The 23,766-nt window shown below is 42.5% G+C and overlaps 1 protein-coding gene across 2 annotated transcripts in view; it reads left to right on the top strand.

Moving 5' to 3' along the window:
• LOC118359147 (formin-binding protein 1-like) overlaps positions 1 to 23,766 on the top strand; it is a 76,588-nt gene that overhangs the window by 30,036 nt on the left and 22,786 nt on the right. For both annotated transcript variants that reach the window (XM_052480443.1, XM_035737439.2), the window contains exon 2: positions 22,898 to 23,013. In XM_052480443.1, the coding sequence (XP_052336403.1) occupies positions 22,898 to 23,013 (116 nt within the window). The remainder of the gene's footprint in view (positions 1 to 22,897; positions 23,014 to 23,766) is intronic.

Raw genomic sequence — 23,766 nt, 5'->3', positions numbered from 1 at the left:
TAGTAGGCTGACTCCTATGACTTTCGTAATATTTCCCCTAATGTTGTGCGTCGTAAATATTAGCCTACCAAACCTTTCTCTCTATTGTTACTTCATTCCTTTCTCGCTTTCAACAGTTCAAATACATTTTGTTGTCCTTATCTTCATTTTAATGACATGTTTAAATAATATAGGACTTGAATAGGATGCAGACGGCTAGCACTTGTCTTCATGAAGATTTAAATGGTTATGCGTCTAAATAAATGACTGCTATAGCATACTGCCATTGTGCGCTCTCACTTCTTTCAAACTCCCCATGAGTTCTATTGGCTGCTCTGTAACATTCAGCAAATACGAGCCTGCATTCCTCTTCGAATAGTCTATTAGAAAAGTAGAAGAAAAAAAATCCTTTAAGCTATTCTAGTCTAGTTTTTCATGAGGACTGCCACATTAATTAAAATTAATGTTCGGTCATACCCGTGATTACTGGCTGATATACCATGTCTTTCAGCCAATCAGCATTCAGGGCTCGAACCATTCAGTTTATAAATCTGTCTTGAATAGGCTTGGGCGGTGTCCAGATTGTTATCCTGACTGTGTTTGTTTATCCTATGTGTAACTCTGTTTGTCGCACTGCTTTGCTTTATCTTGGCCAGGTCACAGTTTTAAATTGGGCCTACCTGGTTAAATAAAGGTGAAATTATTATTATTATTATTATTATTATTTAAATACCTTCATACTGGGATATTCTGTAGTACCGGCACTGAACACAAGGGGTGCTGTTTTCAAACCCCACTGATACTCTCTAATCCCAAGGTTAGCAATGCGGACAAGTAAATGTTTAATCCCATAGAGAATGCTAACTCAATTTTATTACAAGTGCGAACATTTTGTATGGTTTCTGACCTAAATTATACAAGTTACTCAAAAATGCTACTCAAGGTTTGCCGCATGCACAAAACAAAATATTAGCTTGATCCAGGAGGGGATTCTCTCTGCTGTTACCAAGCAAATACTTGATTTTGGCAGATGCTAACCACTTCCGGTCTCTCGCCGTTGTGTGTTTAGAACACGTGACTGGGGACTACCGTAAGATTCATAATAATGTGACCGGTGAAATGAAGAACACAATGTCCTTTATCTCCTAACGTATTGCACAAGTTTACTACAGGTATATACTTAAAGTAGCTACAAATATTCCAATGTATAAAAAAACGTAAATAGTTTTACCGTAATTGACTGTATCAAAAAACAACTTCCTGTGTTTTTTTCCAAATATCCCGCTATACCGTATATCATTTACCGGTTGCTCGCAATTATTAATCCCAGGAAAAGGGAGTGGGTTTGGTTGGGATATGTCAGTAACCCTGGTCCCGCTATTCAACACTAGTGGACTTTTTTTTATGGGAGCCTGGCTGCAGTGCTGGGTCCACACTGTCAGAATTCATTCCCTGGTCCAGGAGCAATGATGAGCTCACCAGCTCAGGCCCAGATGGTGTCAGGCAGGCTAGGGTCAGCCCTGTATTTAGACTGCTGTTCTACAGCCAACAGCCAAACAAGGCAAGAGGGAATCACATAACAGGGAAATGAGATGTCTGCTTAAAATCTCTCTCTGAAAATAGTATGTTTTTAGCCTAGATTTTCCCTATTCGTCTGACCTCGGGCAGAAGATGGATGCGTTTTATTGACATGTATATTTAAGGTATATACTTTTCACAACATGTATTCAACCCTTGGAAGTACCACTGATTTTATGTTGCGTGCAATAAACAAATCTCTGAGCTAAATGTTTTACAGACATAGTCTTTAAAAACGGTCTTTCTTCCTCTCTATATAAAGTCATATCTGGCTGAGACCCGCTAGGGCTCTGTGTCATGTTAAAGGAATTAGTATTAGTGTTTAATAAATTACTATTGTGGTGTGTAGCCAGGTCACTTAAATGCTGTGTCATTAACTTTATTAGGCCAATCTGTCTTGCTCATTATGCATGACTAGAGTGCTACTGGGTGAATAACACTCTCACATGCTGAAGGGCCTGTGCTCTGAGAAAACAGGGCCTAGTTTATGTCCCTCAGGCCCCCATCCTTCTCATAAGGGTTAGTTAGTCATACACCACAGTATGTCTTTTATTCCAAGGCTGGGGTATGAGTATATATGAACTAGCCAAGGCACTACTAGTATGACAAGAAGCCATTGTTTCTGCGAGCCCGTGGTGGTAGTAGGACTCATAATGTCAGTGTCTCGGTTGAAATTCCACTGACATCCCTCCCCCCTCCCCCAATGACTCACTAAAGACATCGGCTACTTCCTCTCCATCAATGTTGTCTTTCTGCACACTAAACATTTAGCCTCTGTGCCATGCAGTGAAGCACAATGTTCCTTACTTGTGAACTTGTGTATATTTTACTAAAGTCATTGCATAAATATTGCTGAAATACTGGGTCATGCACAAAATAGCCCTTGTGTTCCTTCCTGTCAAATTTAACTCATCAGTTTGTCCCAAATGGCCCATGAATGAGCTCACATTTCACCAAGTATATTCATTGGTAACCAAAATCTAGACAAATATGCAACTGTAGTGCTTCTGAATCGTAGGCGTATCGTCTGGAAAGCATACGATGGGCCTATCTTGTTTCACTATTCCCTGCATCTCAAACTACTGTAACCCCTCTAAAGGGTCAGTTCTCAGGCAGTTGAATGCAAACCCTGATGCTCCTGAAGACTCCTGAGGTTGTTAATCTGATCCACCTGATCATGTCCTGGACAAGCCAGAGTTCTGTCTGCCACATCCGCTACTCTTCGGCCCCAGGAGTGTCGATGAGAGATCATGACAAACACAGCACGAACAGAGGCAGAGTTGTAGACCGATGCCACTTCAGCGAGTGGAGTAAAGGGGGGTGAATTACCATCTCGCTCCATGTGACTGCCTGACTGCCATCAGCCTGGAACTTACTGTCAGAGGAGCCCGTGAGTCTTCAAGGCTGAGTGCATGGGGCTGCGGCCTGCAGCACCAGTGGGAAACTTCTGCCAGTACTATAGTCATTGTGTAACATTAGTCCCTGGGCCCTGCAGCCTCTTCCTGTCCCAAGTCCTCCTACGCATGATGACATTCATCTCCAGGGTCTCGTTTGATCAACAGCCCCACTGTCTCTCCATCCAAACAGCAGAATCCTCTCCTTCTCACTAGCGTCTTCCAGATGTTCCATGTATCAGCAAGGCATACTCATCCAAGCAAGAGACTCATCCAAGGCCCACAGGGATTCTGCTTCTAGAACGCTTTTGAAAATAAATTGCCATGCTTGAAGCCAGGGAGCCAACTGCAGGCATAAAGACAATGTGGTATGGCCGAGACATGACGTCTCTTAGCCTGCTCACTGCATGTTGAAAGTGTGTGCTTTAAATGACCCCTCATCCCTCCCTTGACCCCTGCTGTGTACAACCAGATTTTTAAATATTTTTTAATTTTTGTTATTTTTACTCTTATTTTACCACATAGTGCCTTGCAAAGTATACATCCCCCTTGGCATTTTTCCTATTTTGTTGCATTACAACCTGTAATTTAAATGGCTTTTTATTTGGATTTCATGTAATGGACATCCAAATTGGTGAAGTGAAATAAAAAAGAAAGACTTAAAAAATAAAAAATAAAAAATGTATGGGAAAGTTGTGTGTGCATATGTATTCACCCACTTTGCTATGAAGCACCTAAATAAGATCTGGTGCAACCAATTACCTTCAGAAGTTGCATAATTAGTTAGTCAATCTGTGTCACATGATCTCAGTGTGTGTGTGTGTGTGTGTGTGTGTGTGTGTGTGTGTGTGTGTGTGTGTGTGTGTGTGTGTGTGTGTGTATCTATATGTGTGTGTATATATACCTGTTCTGAAAGGCTCCAGAGTCTGCAACACCACTAAGCAAGGGGCACAACCAAGCAAGCGGAACCATGAAGACCAAGGAGCTCTACATCAGAAACTTTGAACATCCCACGGAGCACCATTTTTAAAATCGATTCTTAAAAAATGGAAATGATATGGCACCACAACAAACCTGCCAAGAGGGTGCCGTCCACCTAAACTCACAGACCAGGCAAGGAGGGAATTAATCAGAGGCAACAAAGAGACCAAAGATAACCCTGAAGGAGCTGCAAAGCTCCACAGCGGAGGTTGGAGTATCTGTCCATAGGACCACTTTAAGCTGTACACTCCACAGAGCTGGGCTTTACGGAAGAGTGGCCAGAAAAAAGCAATTTCTTAAAGAGAAAAATAAATAAACATGTTTGGTGTTCGCCAAAAGGCATGAAAGAAGGTACTCTTGTTAGATGAGACAAAAATGTAGCTTTTGGCCATCAATGAAAACGCGATGTCTGGTGCAAACCCAACACCTCTCATCACCCCGAGAACATCATCCCCATAGTGAAGCATGGTGGTGGCAGCATCATGCTATGGGGATGTTTTTCATCGACAGGGACTGGGAAGCTGGTCAGAATTGAAGGAATGATGGATGGGGCTAAATACAGGGAAATTCTTGAGGGAAACCTGTTTCAGTTTTCCAGAGATTTGAGACTGGGACAGAGGTTCAACTTCCAGCAGGACAATGACCCTAAGCATACTGCTAAAGCAACACTCAAGTGGTTTAAGGGGAAGCATTTAAATGTATTGGAATGACCTAGTCAAAGCCCAGACCTCAATCCAATTGAGAATCTGTGGTATGACTTAAAGATTGCTTTACATCAGCGGAACCCATCCAACTTGAAGGAGCTGGAGCAGTTTTGCCTTGAAGAGAGGGCAAAAATCCCAGTGGCTAGATGTGCCAAGCTTATAGAGACACCCCAAGAGACTTGCAGCTGTAATTGCTGCAAAGGGTGGCTCGACAAAGTATTGACTTTGGGTGGGTGAATAGTTATGCACACTCAAGTTTTCTGTGTTTGTCTTATTTCTTGTTTTTCACAATAAAACATATTTTGCATCTTCAAAGTGGTAGGCATGGTGTGTAAATCAAATGATACAATCCCTGAAAAAAAACAATTCCAGGTTGTAAGGCAACAAAATAGGAAAAATGCCAGGAATGTGAATACCTTTGCAAGCCACTGTAGGTTGGCTGCAAACACATTCTCATTTAGAGCAACGACCTTAAGGGGATGAATGATACAGTCAGTGCTCTGCTCTGCATGGGAGTTGGATTACCACCTCCACGGTGCTGGTGCTGCTGCAGCCTCTGTCTGCACTCTGCATGGTCAGCCTCCAGGCTGACTAACTTTTCCGGCTTACCTGCCTGCCGGCAGAACAACTAGGGATCGACTAACCAGAGTCATAAATGTTGCAGGCAGCCAGGCAACTTAATACAAGGAAATGAAGACTGGAGGCTGCATAGTTTCACCTTCCCCCGCTACATTCAACCCAGAGCCTGAGCCTCTCTTTTCTGGATGTTGTCAAAGCCAAATCATATCAAAGTTTATTGGTCACGTACACAGTTCAGCAGATGTTACAGGGGGGGCGGGGCGGGGCAGAGAAATGCTTATGTTACTAGTGCCTAACAATGCAGTAAAATGTCAAACAAGTACATGAATAAAAAAAAATATTAACAAGGAATCAAGAACAAATCCAATTAACCCGAATAGAACTGTAACAGTATTCCAAATGCAATCTATACATATATACACAAGATATATTAATGATATGTACAGCAGTAGATGCACAACATGACCAAAAGTATGTGGACACCTACTTGTCGAACATCTCATTCCAAAATCATGGGCATTAATATGGAGTTGGTCCCCCCTTTACTACGTTTAACAGCCTTCATTCTTCTGAGAAGTCACGAGATGTTGGAATCAGTGATCGATGTTGGACGATTAGGCCTGGCTCGCAGTCAGCATTCCAATTCATCCCAAAGGTGTTCGATGGGGTTGAGGTCAGGGCTCTGTGCAGGCCAGTGAAGTTCTTCCACAGCGATCTCGACAAACAATTTCTGTATAGACCTCGCTTTGTGCATGGGGGCATTGTCATGCTGAAACAGGAAATAGCCTTCCCCAAGCTGTTGCCACAAAGTTGGAAGCGCAGAATCACATAGAATGTAAACCATATAGAATGACATTATTCCTCTTCCACCAAATTTACAGTTGGCGCTATGCATTGGGGCAGGTAGCGTTCTCCTGGCATCCACCAAACCCAGCTTTGTCCGTCGTATTGTCAGATGGTGAAGTGTGATTCATTACTCCAGAGAAAACGTTTCTACTTCTCCAGAGTCCAATGGCGGTGAGCTTTACATCACTCCAGCTGACGCTTGGCATTGCGCATGGTGATCTTAGGCTTGTGTTTGGCCATTGAAACCCATTTCATGAAGCTCCCAACGAACAGTTCTTGTGCTGACGTTGCTTCCAGAGGCTGTTCGGAACTCGGTAGTGAGTGTTGCAGCCAAGGACAGGCAATTTTTATGCGCCAGAGTGTGCTGGTTGAGAGACTGCCAATAGTGCGCAAATCTGTCATCAAGGCAAAGGGTGGCTACTTTGAAGAATCTCAAATATAAAGTATATTTTGATGTAACACTTTTTTTGGTTACTACATGATTCCATATGTGTCATTTCATAGTTTTGTTGTCTTAACTATTATTCTACAATGTAGAAAATAGTACAATAAAGATAACCCCTTGAATGAGTAGGTGTGTCCAAACCTTTGACTGGTACTGTATGTCGAGAATACTGTGTATATAAATGCACAGTATAAAACTCCATAGCAAAATTGATAGAATTGTTGGAAATTAGCTTCCGGACCAGAGTCTGGAATACTGTATATACAGTGCATTCGGAAAGTATTCAGACCCTTGACTTTTTTCTCATTTTGTTAAGTTAGCCTTATTCTAAAATGTTTTACATTTGTCCCCCCCAATGTACACACAATACCCCATAATGACAAAGCCCCCCACAAAAAACCTACATTTCTGCAAATGTGTTAACAATGTTTACATGTGTTTTCATACCCTTTACTCAGTCCTTTGTTCAAGCACCTTTGGCAGCGATTACAGCCTCAGTTCTTCTTGGGTATGATGCTATGAGCTTGGTACACCTGTATTTGGAGATTTTTTCCTATTCTCTGCAGTTCCTCTCAAGCTTTGTCAGGTTGGATGAGGAGCGTCACTGCACAGCTGTTTTCAGGTTTCTCCAGAGATGTTTGATTGGGTTCAAATCCGGGCTCTGGCTGGGCCACTCAAGGACATTCAGAGACTTGTCCTGAAGCCACTCCTGCGTTGTCTTGGCTGTGTGCTTAGGGTCGTTGTCCTGTTGGAAGGTGAACCTTCACCACAGTCTGAGGTCCTGAGTGCTCTGGAGCAGGTTTTCACCATGGGTCTTTCTGTACTTTACTCCATTCATCTTTGCCCCGATCCTGACTAGTCTCCCAGTCCCTGCTGCTGAAAAACATCTGCACGGCATGATGTAGACACCACGATGCTTCACCGTAGGGATGGTGCAAGGTTTCTTCCAGACTTGGCATTCAGTCAGTTCAACAAGTTCAATCTTGGTTTCATCAGACCAGATTATCTTGTTTCTCATGGTCTGAGAGTCTTTAGGTGCCTTTTGGCAAAATCCAAGCGGGCTGTCATGTCTTTTACTGAAGATTTGTTTCCGTCTGGCCACTCTACCATAAAGGCCAGATTGGTGGAGTGCTGCAGAGATAGTTGTCCTTCTGGAAGGTTCTCTCATTTCCACAGAGGAACTCTAGAGCTCTGTCAGTGAGACCATTGAGTTCTTGGTCACATCCCTGACAAAGGCCCGTCTCCCCTGATTGCTCAGTTTGGGTGGGCCGCCAGCTCCAAGGAGGGTTTTGGTGCTTCCAAACTTCTTCCATTTAAGAATGATGGAGGCCACTGTATTCTTGGACTTTCAATGCTGCAACATTTTGTTGGTACCCTTTGTCAGATAAGTTCCTCGGCACAATCCTGACTTGGATCTCTACGGACAATTCCTTCATCCTCCTTTGTTTTTGCTCTGGCATGCACTGTCAACTGTGGGACCTTTTTATAGAGACGTGTGTGTGCCTTTCCAAATCATGTCCAATCAATTGCATTTACAACCGGTACACAACTTTTTTATACAGTGCCTTGCGAAGTATTCGGCCCCCTTGAACTTTGCGACCTTTTGCCACATTTCAGGCTTCAAACATAAAGATATAAAACTGTATTTTTTTGTGAAGAATCAACTACAAGTGGGACACAATCATGAAGTGGAACGACATTTATTGGATATTTCAAACTTTTTTTAACAAATCAAAAACTGAAAAATTGGGCGTGCAAAATTATTCAGCCCGTTTACTTTCAGTGCAGCAAACTCTCTCCAGAAGTGAATGACTAATGACGATAAATACAATCCACCTGTGTGTAATCAAGTCTCCGTATAAATGCACCTGCACTGTGATAGTCTCAGAGGTCCGTTAAAAGCGCAGAGAGCATCATGAAGAACAAGGAACACACCAGGCAGGTCCGAGATACTGTTGTGAAGAAGTTTAAAGCCGGATTTGGATACAAAAAGATTTCCCAAGCTTTAAACATCCCAAGGAGCACTGTGCAAGCGATACTATTGAAATGGAAGGAGTATCAGACCACTGCAAATCTACCAAGACCTGGCCGTCCCTGTAAACTTTCAGCTCATACAAGGAGAAGACTGATCAGAGACGCAGCCAAGAGGCCCATGATCACTCTGGATGAACTGCAGAGATTTTCAGCTGAGGTGGGAGACTCTGTCCATAGGACAACAATCAGTTGTGTATTGCACAAATCTGGCCTTTATGGAAGAGTGGCAAGAAAGCCATTTCTTAAAGATATCCATAAAAAGTGTAGTTTAAAGTTTGCCACAAGCCACCTGGGAGACACACCAAACATGTGGAAGAAGGTGCTCTGGTCAGATGAAACCAAAATTGAACTTTTTGGCAACAATGCAAAACGTTATGTTTGGCGTAAACGCAACACAGCTCATCACCCTGAACACACCATCCCCACTGTCAAACGTGGTGGTGGCAGCATCATGGTTTGGGCCTGCTTTTCTTCAGCAGGCACAGGGAAGATGGTTAAAATTGATAGGAAGATGGATGGAGCCAAATACAGGACCATTCTGGAAGAAAACCTGATGGAGTCTGCAAAAGACCTGAGACTGGGACGGAGATTTGTCTTCCAACAAGACAATGATCCAAAACATAAAGCAAAATCTACAATGGAATGGTTAAAAAATAAACATATCCAGGTGTTAGAATGGCCAAGTCAAAGTCCAGACCTGAATCCAATCGAGAATCTGTGGAAAGAACTGAAAACTGCTGTTCACAAATGCTCTCCATCCAACCTCACTGAGCTCGAGCTGTTTTGCAAGGAGGAATGGGAAAAAATATCAGTCTCTCGATGTGCAAAACTGATAGAGACATACCCCAAGCGACTTACAGCTGTAATCGCAGCAAAAGGTGGCGCTACAAAGTATTAACTTAAGGGGGCTGAATAATTTCGCACGCCCAATTGTTCAGTTTTTGATTTGTTAAAAAAGTTTGAAATATCCAATAAATGTCGTTCCACTTCATGATTGTGTCCCACTTGTTGTTGATTCTTCACAAAATACCGTTTTATATCTTTATGTTTGAAGCCTGAAATGTGGCAAAAGTTCGCAAAGTTCAAGGGGGCCGAATACTTTCGCTAGGCACTGTATGTGTGTGTGTGTATATATATATATATATATATATATATATCTCTATCTAACTTACGGATGATCAACGGAAACAGGATGCACCTGAGCTCAATTTCTAGTCTCGTAGCAAAGGGTCTGAATACTTAGGTGAATAAGGTATTTCGTTGTTTAAAAAAAAAAACATTTGCAAGAAATGTTAAACTTTTTGCTTTATCATTATGGGGCATTGTGTGTAGATTGATGAGGAATTGGTTTTATTTCATCCATTTTTAGAATGAGGCTGTAATCTAACAATGGTGAAAAAGGAACGTGGTCTGAATTTCCAAAGGCACTGTATATATGTGAATGGTGAGTATGGACAGTATGTGAATAGAAATGTGTGTACAACTGTAGTTATATAGGGTGAGCCATGACTAGAATACACCTATATACATATAAAGTGGGTAAAACAGTTTGCAAACATTACTGAAGTGACATGTGTTCAATGACTATGTTGGGATGCAGTCTCTAAATTGCAGGGTTGGGTAACTGGTGGTAGCCGTTTAGTAACGGTGACTAAAGTTCAGGACCGTGTACTGGGCGGAGGCCAGCTAGTGGTGACTGTTTAACAGTCTGATTGCCAGGAGATAAGTGTTTCTCAGTCTCTCGGTCCAAGCTTTGATGCACCTGTAATGTCTGTGCACACACTCTCAAACTCTCTACAGGCAGGGCTTGATGCCAATGTTTTAGACAGGGTGACATTTTCCACCCTGCTCCCTGCCCCGCTCCCCCAGCAACTGGCTGCCTGTTTTTGACACTGCCCCAGAACACCAGAGCGTAATGAGGGCATTGTCCCTGCGGCTACAGTGCATTCAAAAAGTATTCAAACCCTTTGACTTTTTCCACATTTTATTACGTTACAGCCTCATTCTAAAATGAATTTAAAAATCATTATCAATTTACACAGAATAACCCATAATGACAAAGCAAAAACCTGTTTTAGATTTTTTTTGGAAATTAAAACAAATACCTTATTTACATGAGTATTCGGACCCTTTGCTATTAGGCTTGATGTTGAGCTCCGGTGCATCCTGTTTCCATTGATCATCCTTGATGTTTTTACAACTTGATTGGAGTCTACCTGTGGCAAATTCAATTGATTGGACATGATTTGGAAAGGCACATACCTGTCTATATAAGGTCCCACTGTTGACAGTTTGTCAGAGCAAAAACCAAGCCATTCGGTCAAAGGAATTGTCAGTAGAGCTCCGAGACAGGATTTTCTCGAGGCAAAGATCTGTGGAAGAGTACCAGATTTTTTTTGCAGCATTGAAGATCACCAAGAACACAGTGGCCTCAATCATTCTTAAATGGAAGAAGTTTGGAACCATAAAGACTCCTAGAGCTGGCCACCCGGCCAAAGTGAGCAATCGGTGGGAAAGGGCCTTGGTCAGGGATGTTACAAATAACCTGATGGTCACTCTGACAGAGCTCCAGAGTTCCTATGTTTAGATTGGACAACCATCTCTGCAGCACTCCACCAACCAGGCCTTTATGGTAGAGTGGACAAAAGGAAACCACTCCTCAGTAAAAGGCACATGACAGCCCACTTGGAGTTTACCATAAGGCACCTAAAGGACTCTCGAACCATGAGAAACAAGATTCTCTGGTCTGATGAAACACAAATTGAACGATTTGACCTGAATGCCAAGTGTCACGTCTGGAGGAAACCTGGCACCATCCCTATGGTGAGCCATGGTAACACCATTTGTGCTACTGGGATGTTTTTCATCAGCAGAGACTGGGAGACTAGACAGGATCGAGGGAAAGATGAACGGAGCAAAGTACAGAGAGATCCTTGATGAAAACCTGCTCCACAGCACTCAGGACCTCAGACCAAGGCGAAGATTCAGCTTCCAACAGGACAACAAACCTAAGCACACAAGCCAAGTTTTATTTTTTTATTTTACCTTTTATTTAACTAGGCAAGTCAGTTAAGAACAAGTTATTATTTTCAATAACTGCCTAGGAACAGTGGGTTAACTGCCTGTTCAGGGGCAGAACGACAGATTTGTACCTCGTCAGCTCGGATTTGAACTTGCAACCGGTGGCCCGTTCCTGTAGGTTCATGCTCTACAACATCCGCAGAGTACGACCCTGCCTCACACAGGAAGCGGCGCAGGTCCTAATCCAGGCACTTGTCATCTCCCGTCTGGACTACTGCAACTCGCTGTTGGCTGGGCTCCCTGCCTGTGCCATTAAACCCCTACAACTCATCCAGAACGCCGCAGCCCGTCTGGTGTTCAACCTTCCCAAGTTCTCCCACGTCACCCGCTCCTCCGCTCTCTCCACTGGCTTCCAGTTGAAGCTCGCATCCGCTACAAGACCATGGTGCTTGCCTACGGAGCTGTGAGGGGAATGGCACCTCAGTACCTCCAGGCTCTGATCAGGCCCTACACCCAAACAAGGGCACTGCGTTCATCCACCTCTGGCCTGCTCGCCTCCCTACCACTGAGGAAGTACAGTTCCTGCTCAGCCCAGTCAAAACTGTTCGCTGCTCTGGCCCCCAATGGTGGAACAAACTCCCTCACGACGCCAGGGAGTCAATCACCACCTTCCGGAGACACCTGAAACCCCACCTCTTTAAGGAATACCTAGGATAGGATAAGTAATCCTTCTCACCCCCCCTTTAAGATTTAGATGCACTATTGTAAAGTGACTGTTCCACTGGATCTCATAAGGTGAATGCACCAACTTGTAAGTCGCTCTGGATAAGAGCGTCTGCTAAATGACTTAAATGTAAAATGTAAATGTAACCTTTCGGTTATTAGTCCAACACTAACCACTAGGCTACCCTGCCGCAGTGGCTCAGGCAGAGCCTGGACTTTAACCCAATCGAACATCTATGAAGAGAACTGAAAATAGCTGTGCAGCATTCTTCTGCAGAGAAGAATAGGAGAAACTCCCCAAAAACATCTGTGCAACGCTTGTAGCGTCATACCCTAGAAGATTCAAGGCTGTAATCGCTGCCAAAGGTTCTTCAACAATACTCAGTAAAGGGTCTGAATAGTTATGTAAATTTGATGTCAGTTAAAAAAAACTAAAATATTTGCTGCCAAAAAAAACTGTTTTTGCTATGTCATTTTGTGTAGATCGATGAAGGGGGGAAAACTATTGAATCTATTTTAGAATAAGGCTGTAACGTAACAAAATGTGGAAATACTTTATAAAGGCACTGTGCGTGTATGCAAATCGGACCCCTTTATTATCTACACGGAGCAGAGCATTTCTAGAAGAGAGAGACCTTGGTAGTCCTGAGATTGTTCCAGTGATGACATCACTTCCTGACATTCTTAGTTGGGCTGTTTTCCTCTGGCCTAGGGAGATTCCTTTCCAGATATGCTTGTGTTCCTCTGGGGTTGTGGCTAGTTGCTGCTCGTCTGCAGTTTTGGGCGGCTGCCTTACATGATCCCTTTGTTTTATTCAGTGAAAGTTATTGCGTGGTCAGTAATGTGGTCTTATGGTCAGTAAAGTCTTTACTGAAATGTTAGCGGTATGGGTACTGAATTTCATCAAATCATGTTTGCTCTGTATCTTTCATCATGAGAGGAAATGTAAGACGGTCATCTGTTTTCTCCTGTGCACTGCCATTGTGCTAACTGGGCTCCCACTCTGGGAAGAGGGATAACTTTACAAGACCGAGAAATTATATTGAAACCCAACCATCGGACCTCTGCTAAAACTGACTCTGGTTGAGATAGAGAGTGAGTGAAAGGGAAAACTGGGCTGGCTAAATGGCATAGTAGTGATGTTGGCACTGCCCTGTGTGTCTCAACACATCATCCCCAGACATTGCAAAGAGAAACATTGGAGAATGAAACCTGAACACTCAAAAGAGAAAGCCGATCTGCTGAACTGGCATTTTGGGAATCTCCAACCAAATTCCTGGGAATCCAGGAATCCAAGGACGTTTCTCCCCTCCTCACACCAAAAAATACATTCCTTTCAGTCAGTCCAGCCCCTGAGAGTGAGAAACTTGGCTTGAAGTCTCTCTCCCAGACAGATCCAACGGTCTCTTGGCTTGTGCTCTGGCCTCCATACTGCTGTTCCCCCTCAGGCTTATCCATAGCGAGATCCTAGTGGTGACAGGCTTCTGTGTGGAGGTCAAGTTACTGAAAGGTGAGCTCTGGGCCCGGATCACTGGCCAGTCCATTCTGCACTGCGCTATATTGTGCTGCATTGCACTGTGAAGCTTTGTTCTGTATGTTGTTACTGTATGGTGCGTCACAGTACAGACGTGGATGTGGTGAGCCAGAGAGGAGCAGGCAGGCAGACGATGGGATGATGAGCTCAGGGAGTTACTTATTCATGAGTATTGAGCGATAGAAAAAAGCTGACGTGGGACAGACGCTCTCGGGAACATGAACATTTTCTCCTGCTCTGTCAGCTATGGCTGGTAGTTGTGTTAATTAGTAATAGTATTCTGCACTTTGATGGCACCAGTAACCTATATCATCACAACACTCAAAAGCGAGGAGCAAAGATTAACAGAAGTTCCTGAGTCAACAGGAGCCTTTGGAGTATTGGTCAAAGCTGTGTTTCTGCTATAAGACGGGAGCCAGTCTGTCCTGAGCCTAGCCATAAGTCCTCAGTTGTCTCCTCTTTTCATGAAGTCAACACAGTGGCTTATAGGAGACTGAGGCCTATTTATTTTAATGCTCAGATTATTCCGATGAATTCTACTTGTTTCTTAATGCAGCTCATAGCCTGCACGTTGTCTCATAGAAAGTTACTTTCAATAGCATTTTGCCTTGATGTTGTCATTGGTCGATTGAAACCTCTTTTTCTCAGACTGAAGAGGCTCTGGCTGTGTTCTGTGTTGTAAGGACTGGCTGTGTTCTGTGTTGTAAGGACTGGCTGTGTTCTGTGTTGTAAGGACTGGCTGTGTTCTGTGTTGTAAGGACTGGCTGTGTTCTGTGTTGTAAGGACTGGCTGTGTTGCTGTTTCCCAACTGACGCATTGCTGGCGCTAAACACCACTATATATTGGGCCAGAATCAAGCTCTTCTTTGGCTCTGGACCACATTCAGCATATTGTGATATCTCTGCCGCAGAGAGAGAATACTATCACTTTGAGATTAAGCAGTGAGCGGAGAATGAAAACACAAGCTGTCCTCGTAGTACACAGGCTGTCCTGGGAGGAGAGGAGGCTTTGCTCCCAGGCTCACAATGTTGAGTTCAAACTGCCTTGAGTTATATAAAACATCAGTTAGGTCCAGCAGTGCAGCTATGCCAGGGGACCCATATGGGAATGGGCTAGTGTTAGTAAACAGGCTTGTCTCAGGGGAAATGGCACAGCACCAACAACTGAAGTTCCATTCACAGGGTGTCTTAGTTCAATCAATCTGTGAAACAAACCTTGCTGCTGTAACAACATATATAAATTCTATTTTTTGCGACCTGCTTATTTTTTTTTTCATCAAGGCCCCCCCCGGCATTATTGCTTTATTGCAAGGTTGTTACCCGGCGTCGTCATAGTAGTCACAGGGTTGCTGAGCTCAGTCCATTTGAAATATTATTTTGGGGACTTGAGGTTCTTGTGGTTTTCTTCCTATCCCCTTATTTTGCCTCTTCACACTGTAAATACCTTACCATCTCATGTTGCTGTCATGGCACAAACCATGTGATCGTGGTCTGTCCGACTCTTTGCGTGCGTATGCTGCCCTGATTTTCCTTTTAGCATTGTTTTGTATGCAAGCTGCTGCTGTCGGTATGAATTCAGGTAGACCACACCTGTATCAGGGACTGAGTTGAACTTGCTTAGTTGAGGAAGTGTGGCTGCTATATACTGTAGCCTACATGCAGACATGCCGTCACCTGCTGGATGAGTCGGGTGCTTTTACAACCATTTCACTCATGTCATAACTCTGATCAGGCCATCCCTGGAGGTTAAGAGTGTCGAGCGGTGTTGTTGAGGGACAAAACACAGGCTTAGCGTTGTACTCAGCTGTGTCTGCTCTGTGCACAGCATACCCGATGTGATGGTTGATAGGGTCCTCATCTGAACTTGCTATGCAATCAGGAGGAGAGAAGCTATCATAGAAATATTCTGACTTTGTTAATGTCATTCTTTATGGTTATGATACTTATCACTGTCATGCTCTAACAGTACCGTGGGCCTGTAAGAGTTGGTGGCTGGCAGACAGTCGCGTGGAGTCCTATTGTTTTTCCACTTGAGCAGAGCACCAGTCTCCTGGTAAAGTCATTTCCTTGGGAGGCATGCTGCAGGGGCTCGGGATTGTGCTCACTGTACCCTGAGTAATCCCTAGCTGTGTCCATTACGCGCGCACACACATTGACAGAATATGACGTACATCAACTAACTCCGTCTCATGTAGTTTGTCATGAACTATTTATTTGCATATGTAGAGGAATGGGATCATAATAAAAAACAATCTAATCTGTTTGGGTTTGGAAGAAATCAGAACGTGGAGGGTAAGGAGGAGCTGTTTTACCTGCTGACATTAATGGAAGGTAGGACACCCCGTCTGACCCGATCTTTCTAAACCTCTTTTGTTTCTAAACCTCTTTTGGTGTAATGATCTGACCATCCGCAATCGTGTCCGTAAATTGACTCTTGATAGTCAGATTAGATGATATGTCGTAAAAGGGAAAGAAGGAAGTTGGCAATAGGTTTAGCTACCTAAGGATCTTCCTGCATTTTTATGGACAAAGAAACCGGTAGATCAGCATGCACGTCCTCTTTCGCTCTCAAACTATGGGCAGAACGTGCATTGACGTTAAATCGCTTTCCTACCCTCACTCTCCTTGTGAGATGTGCACATGTTAGGCTTGGTAGCAGAAGACATCACCATTGAGCTAGTTAACAAAGTAGCTATAAACAGCAGCCAGCAAGTGATATGAGCGATGGAGAGAGATGTGAAAGGAAATGGAGTTACAGCCTCGCTCTATCCTATCGTAGCAGTAGGCTCATTTCTTGACACATAGCTGAACTAGCCAATGGAGTGGTTTTAATTTTTTTTGTCCTGGCAGCTGAGTAAAAAAAAAAGGTGATGCATTTTCAAATATATTGATATTGAATATTGGTCTAAAATATCGGCCTCCTTGACCCTCAAATCGGTATTGGCATCGGCCCAAAAAATGTGATCTTTCTCTAATGTCAACAATCATTAACTCAACCAAAGGAGTTTTTCTGTTGGTTTACTGTGTGAAAAGACCGAGGACAATTAAGCAGAAGTGAGAATAATTGGTTCTTGTTGTTATTGGAGGCACAAGGCCTCCTTCTCTGTTCTCCATTCCCCCCCATAGGTTGTCATGAGTACAGGACCCTGACATGTGCTCGGCATTTAAGCTCTGGAGAGCCTGAAATGGCAAAAGAGGAGAAATGATTTCCATCCAGGCAGCTGAGTGAGCCGTGTGAATGAGAATGTAGCAGCAGCAGGGGCCTGGCCGCTCAGGCAGACCTGGTCACAGTCGATGCTCCAGAAAATACTTTTTAGCCCCTTGTTTTTTCTTCTCTCTCTGTCCTCTTTCGCTCTTTCTCTGTGTCTGTGTGTTGGTGTGAAACGGTTGCGAACATCTCATTTGGCATGCTTTGCCTCGTCACAGGATGTACTTCTGGAATGGTTGTCAATTCCGTATCTGTTGTTGATTTTATAGATCCTACAGGGTACGGATACTTACATGTTCATGATTATTTTTTTACATGAGCAACACATCTTTGTCCCTGAGCCAGAGGAAGGTAAAGTTATGGTATTAGTCATAGTATTAGACCATGATCTGTGCTCACATTTTCTGAGAATGGGTTTCATGTATGGTTTAACAGGCCCATGGATTTGACTGTAGCTTGCACATTCTTTTTCTCCTCCCTCCCTGTGTGCATATGGACTGAGTCTGTGAAGCGTCTGTGAAGCGTCAGTGAGGAGGGATCCGTTGGGACGGCCTGCTTATTGTTCTCTCACAGGGGAAGTGTGTTGGCTGGAGTCCACCAGTCAGTCTCTGTGGGTCTGTCTAGGTCCTAAGCCAATCCTGAACACAGCCTCGCTCCCAGGCAGGGAACAAGCCATGGGAGAGATTGAGACACCCCTTCCCCTCTCTCTCTACTTTTCTTCTTCTCTCCCTTTCTCCCCTTCTCCTCCAGCACAGCTCAAACATGCGGAGAGGAGACGACACCAGAGCTCTCTTCAGACAGACCACTTCAGGGTGAAACTGGAATCCATCCCTCGTTCTCTTTCCCTCTATATTATCCCCCTCTCTTTCCCTCTATTGTCCCCCTCTCTTTCCCTCTATTATCCCCCTCTCTTTCCCTCTATATTATTCCCCCTCTCTTTCCCTCTATATTATCCCCCTCTTTCCCTCGGTATCCCAGAACACAGCATGGGAGTTACTCACCTCACCTGACTCAGGTCTGGGCTGTGTATATATCTTTGGTGGGGATGATACTGACAGTTTCTCACCACCTATTCTCAGCCTCCAAACAAGCTCTGAAGTAGGAAGGTTAGCCCTCAGGTGAAATCAAAGGCTGTCAGTATGCGGAGTCTGACTGACTTTGGTATGGCTCCACTGTTCGCTCCTAAACCTACCTAGCTGTACTGTACAGTATCCAGATGTTCTTACCGTCCTTAAGGGGGTGCCTAAAAACCGTGCATAAAATCCCATTGGTTGTCTATTACCAGAATGCAAAGAAAATTAGCACAAGTATGAATGAATTTCCATGGAGTTACATTTTTAAGTCATTAAGTCATTTTTGGTGAGTTGGACATTTTACAAGCGAATGTGAATGAGAGATACTGCGCAAATGAACAAGGTTTTGACACATGCTTGGCTGAAGGAAAAACTCTTCTGTTAGCTTCATTGTCATCAGATAACATTTTCTGCCTAAATGTGTTGCACTGATGTATTTTCTGTGAAGGAAAACTATAGTTGCATGTCCCTGATCACGCTAATGAAGCAAAAAAAAAAAACATTTTACATTTTACAAACATTGACGCGACCCCTGTCAATGCAAAGCTGAACTAACCTGCTCCTGCTTTCTCCCGTTCTGCTATTTACAAACAAACACATGACTGGCGCAACTGTTCTGGGGTACTATGGTAACCTTCATAATGTAAAATAATAATGTGACGTGTAGGGCTGACCCCATTTAGTCAACTGGTGGATTGTTTGTTAGTCGACCGAGATTTCATTAGTCGGGCAGTAGCTAAACATTTAAATCTAAAATCATGGTGTACAAGACACCCGTCTGAGTGGACTGATTCATTGTGGAAGACATGGGGATGGCACAGTCCATCACTCTAAGACGTGATATTGAAAATGTATATGGTTGTATTACGTAAGATGAATTGTTATTATTTATATAACAAATGTGCTTTCTCCTGCGTTGGATAGTGAACGCTCTTCGCAGTTCAGAAACGCATCAGTGCGCTGTTGAATTGGCAACTTTTCATTAGAGGTCGACCGATTTAATCGGAATGGCCGATTTAATTAGGGCCGATTTCAAGTTTTCATAACAACCGGTGATTTTGGACACCGATTTTGCCGATTTTACTTTTTATTTATTTAACTAGGCAAGTCGGTTAAGAACACATTCTTATTTTCAATGACGGCCTAGGAACCGTGGGTTAACTGCCTCGTTCAGGGGCAGAATGACAGATTTTCACCTTGTCAGCTCGGGGGATCCAATCTTGCAACCTTACAGTTAACTAGTCCAACGCAATAACGACCTGCCTCTCTATCATTGCACTCCATAAGGAGACTTGCCTGTTACGCGAATGCAGTAAGTCAAGCAAAGTTGCTAGCTAGCATTAAACTTATCTTATAAAAATCCATTATAATCACTAGTTAACTACACATGGTTGATGATATTACTAGATATTATCTTGCGTGTCCTGCGTTGCATATAATCTGACTGACTGAGCATACAAGTATCTAAGTATTTGACTGAGCGGTGGTAGGCAGAAGCAGATGCGTAAACATTCATTTAAACACGCACTTTCGTGCGTTTTGCCAGCAGCTCTTCGTTATGCGTTAAGCATTGCGCTGTTTATGACTTCAAGCCTATCAACTCTCGAGATGAGGCTGGTGTAACCGATGTGAAATGGCTGGCTAGTTAGCGTGCGCTAATAGCGTTTCAAACATCACTCGCTCTGAGCCTAGGAGTGTTTAAAAAAAATATATATATTAAAAATATATATAAATAAGTGGTTGTTTCCGTTGCTCTGCATGGGTAACGCTGCTGCTTCGAGGGTGGCTGTTGTCGTTGTGTTCCTGGTTCGAGCCCAGGGAGGAGTGAGGAGAGGGACGGAAGCTATACTGTTACACTGGCAATACTAAAGTGCCTATAAGAATGCCTATAAGAACATCCAATAGTCAAAGGTTAATGAAATACAAATGATATAGAGGGAAATAGTCCTATAATTCCTATAATAACTACAACCTAAAACTTCTTACCTGGGAATATTGGAGACTCATGTTAAAAGGAACCACCAGCTTTCACATGTTCTCCTATTCTGAGCAAGGAACTAAAACGTTAGCTTTTTTACATGGCACATATTGCACTTTTACTTTCTTCTCTAACACTTTGTTTTCATTATTTAAACCAAATTGTTTGTTTATTTCAGGCTAAATTGATTCTACTAATGTATTATATTAAGTTAAAATAAGTGTTCATTCAGTATTGTTGTAATTGTCATTATTACAAATAAATAAATGTTAAATTGGCCGATTTTAATCGGTATCAGCTTTTTTTTGGTCGTCCAATAATCGGTATCGGCGTTGAAAAATCATAATCGGTCGACCTTTTCTTTTCATAGACCATGTTGCTATGTGAATAATAACAAAGTTGACCACCCTATTGGTGTTGAAAACAGTGAGTGGAGGCAGCAGCGGTGTTCGGAGACGAGAAACAGGCCTTGTCTTAATTGTAAAGAAAAATAAAGTGAGGAGGGTTTTAATTGTAAAGAAAAATAAAGTGAGGAGGAAACCCTAACTGTTAAATGTGCCTGGCTTTATAAATCATCCATATTTACCTACAGAAATAAGACAGATCCTGATTCTGTTGCCTGTTTTGAGTATTTGTTTAACACCCTACAGGATTCCGTGGGCACCAAGCCTCACACAACCACAATATCGGGTAAACAATTTCACAAATTTGGCTGTTTTTAATCTTTGCCATTCTGTAATGAAGGCTTTACAGTCTCTGGTATTATTTATAATTGATTTAGTGTTTACACTGTTCCAAATTGTCAAATTATATTTATAATAATGATAACCCTCCCTTTTCTCGTTATTATTATTATGATCATTATAATAATAAGTATAACCACCATTGAGCTGTAGGCCTAAGAGCGTGTCCTGTTTAGTTTTAATGCCTATATTTCAATATTTATAGAGGCTACTGTATCAATCATTCATTCATTTGACATCACATAGCATACGAGTCATTCATGATTTGAAATGCAATCAAGCATTTTAGTTTTAAAATACAATAAAGCGACCCTTGAATAATTAGTGTAAAGAATAAATCATTCTGTTTCAGAAATTGCATTCACGAATGTATGCGACTGTTTTTAGTCTTTGCTGTAATAAAGGCTTTAGCGTTTTTATTTTTTACAACTCTCTTGTACGCTTAATTTATTTATTATTGTTTACGTACCAATCGTTCAGGAAAATTATATTGTAATCTAACAGCACAAGTTTGGTACACATAATATGCACGCAGCACTTGCTCCTTGCCTTTTCTTGATCTTCCAGTGTTTTCCACAACTAGTCAAATTTATTCCACACATCTGACTTCCCCTTTACCTCCTGAGCAACCAGTAAACATTCCCCCGTTTTTTTGTCATGTTCTCTGCATCCATTTTGCTGTCACGTGGTACGGCATTCAGTTTGTTATAACCAATTTATTGATGTGATCATGCTATAGGTCAACATGTGATGCATACATGTGTCACGTAAAGAGAGCAATGGTTGAGGGAATAGGGATTTTTTTTTCCTAAACAAATTAATGATTTTGGTAGCAGTAATGTTCAGTCAGTAATGGCTATAATTATGTTGCAGCTTCAACCACGCAATAAACACTTGATGTTTTGTGGTGGTCACTGCAGCAGGAAGGAGAGACGATGGGGGCGAGTCACAGTCAGTGGCTGTCCTTTTTTAGCACAGCGAGTCTGAGCCCAGCGCTGCACAGTGAAATCAATTGCGGTCGTACTCCCTCTAGTTATTTGTCTTAATTATTTCATAAAACGGTGTGCTTAAAGCATCAGACAAGCTTAGTGCATATAGTTGATTTGACTTAAAACACACAATGTGTCTATATATGGAAAAATACACTTTTAAAAAATTTCAGCCAAGAGGGTCACATGAGGAGAGGTTGTCAGCTGTGTTGACTGGTGTGGTTTCAACATTTTCCTCTCAGCCCAACACTGTTATAAGGCATCTCTCGAAACGATACAACGTTGACCTTGTATGGATATTCATCTCAGGCTGCTTAAAGCATCTAAAATATACTGTAAAGCCTGTTCTGCCTTAAAGGGACATTTAAAAATAAAAATAAAAATCCACTTCATATTCATCATCTCTAGCAGCACCCCAAAATCAACATATGTGAGAATGGAGCAGTTCTATGTTTTGTAGTCAAAAATATAGAGAAAGATGACTTTCCAACGACAACATATTTGTAGGCAATTCATATGCGATGCGTACTCACAATTGGTCAAAATCACACGATGCGCACTGATGTCATTGGAAACACTTATCTACCTATGTATTTTTTTTTACTACAAAACATAGAAACGCACCAGGTTCATATATGTGGATGTTGGGGTGCTGCTGGAGATGATGAATATGAAGTTGAAAAATGGTAAAGTTTCCGTTTAACTCTCGAAACGATAGGTTACCGGTTCTTCTCTTAGGCACCTTGGAATTCTCATCTGTAGAAGTATGGAGTATCTAGTCTGTATGCCTGTGCTGTGTGTCTGTATGCCTGTGCTGTGTGTCTGTATGCCTGTGCTGTGTGTCTGTAGCTTTCCTATCATTTGACATACTCTTGATAGTACCCAGTGTGATCATTGAGGAAGTACAGCCTAGCACAGGAATAGTGACTCAACATGTGCTTGTTATTCAATGTCAGAAGACTGGGTTCTCATTCATGCCTCGTTTAATTTAATCCATCATATGCATGCCACTGTAAGCACTCATATAGTCATCTCTCTCCAACCCTAACGTCTCTCTTTCTCCCTCTTTTCTCCATCCCTCTCTCTCAGGACCAGTTTGAAAACCTTGACAAGCATACTCAATGGGGGATCGACTTCCTAGAGAGGTATGCAAAGTTTGTCAAGGAAAGGCTGGAGATTGAACAGACCTATGCAAAACAGTTAAGGTAAGAATGTGGCTTTTATCGTTCAGTTCCATAGAACTGTTTTTGAGGGGTTTTGCCTATACTTTACATCATTAATTGAATGAGTATTCTGTGTAGAATATGGTATTCTGTGTTATAGATGTAGACGTACAGTGGGGCAAAAACGTATTTAGTCATCCACCAATTGTGCAAGTTCTCCCACTTAAAAATATGAGAGAGGCCTGTAATTTTCATCATAGGTACACTTCAACTATGACAGACAAAATGAGAAAAAAAATCCAGAAAATCTCATTAAAAAAATCCTACAATGAATTGATTTGCAAATTATGGTGGAAAATAAGTATTTGGTCACCGACAAACAAGCAAGATTTCTGTCTCTCACAGAGCTGTAACTTCTTCTTTAAGAGGCTCCTCTGTCCTCTACGCGTTACCTGTATTAATGGCACCTGTTTGAACTTCTTATAGGTATAAAAGACACCTGTCCACAACTTCAAACAGTCACACTCCAAACTCCACTATGGCCAAGACTAAAGAGCTGTCAAAGACACCAGAAACAAAATTGTAGACCTGCACCAGGCTGGGAAGACTGAATCTGCAATAGGTACGCAGCTTGGTTTGAAGAAATCAAGTGTGGGAGCAATTATTAGGAAATGGAAGACATACAAAAGCGTCTGCTAAATGGCATATATATATATATATATACACACACACACACAAGACCACTGATAATCTCTCTCGATCAGGGGCTCCACGCAAGATCTCACCCCGTGGGGT

The sequence above is a fragment of the Oncorhynchus keta genome, chromosome 26 (assembly GCF_023373465.1).
Source record: "Oncorhynchus keta strain PuntledgeMale-10-30-2019 chromosome 26, Oket_V2, whole genome shotgun sequence".
NCBI lineage: Eukaryota > Metazoa > Chordata > Actinopteri > Salmoniformes > Salmonidae > Oncorhynchus > Oncorhynchus keta.
This window is presented reverse-complemented; position numbering and strand designations above follow the sequence as displayed.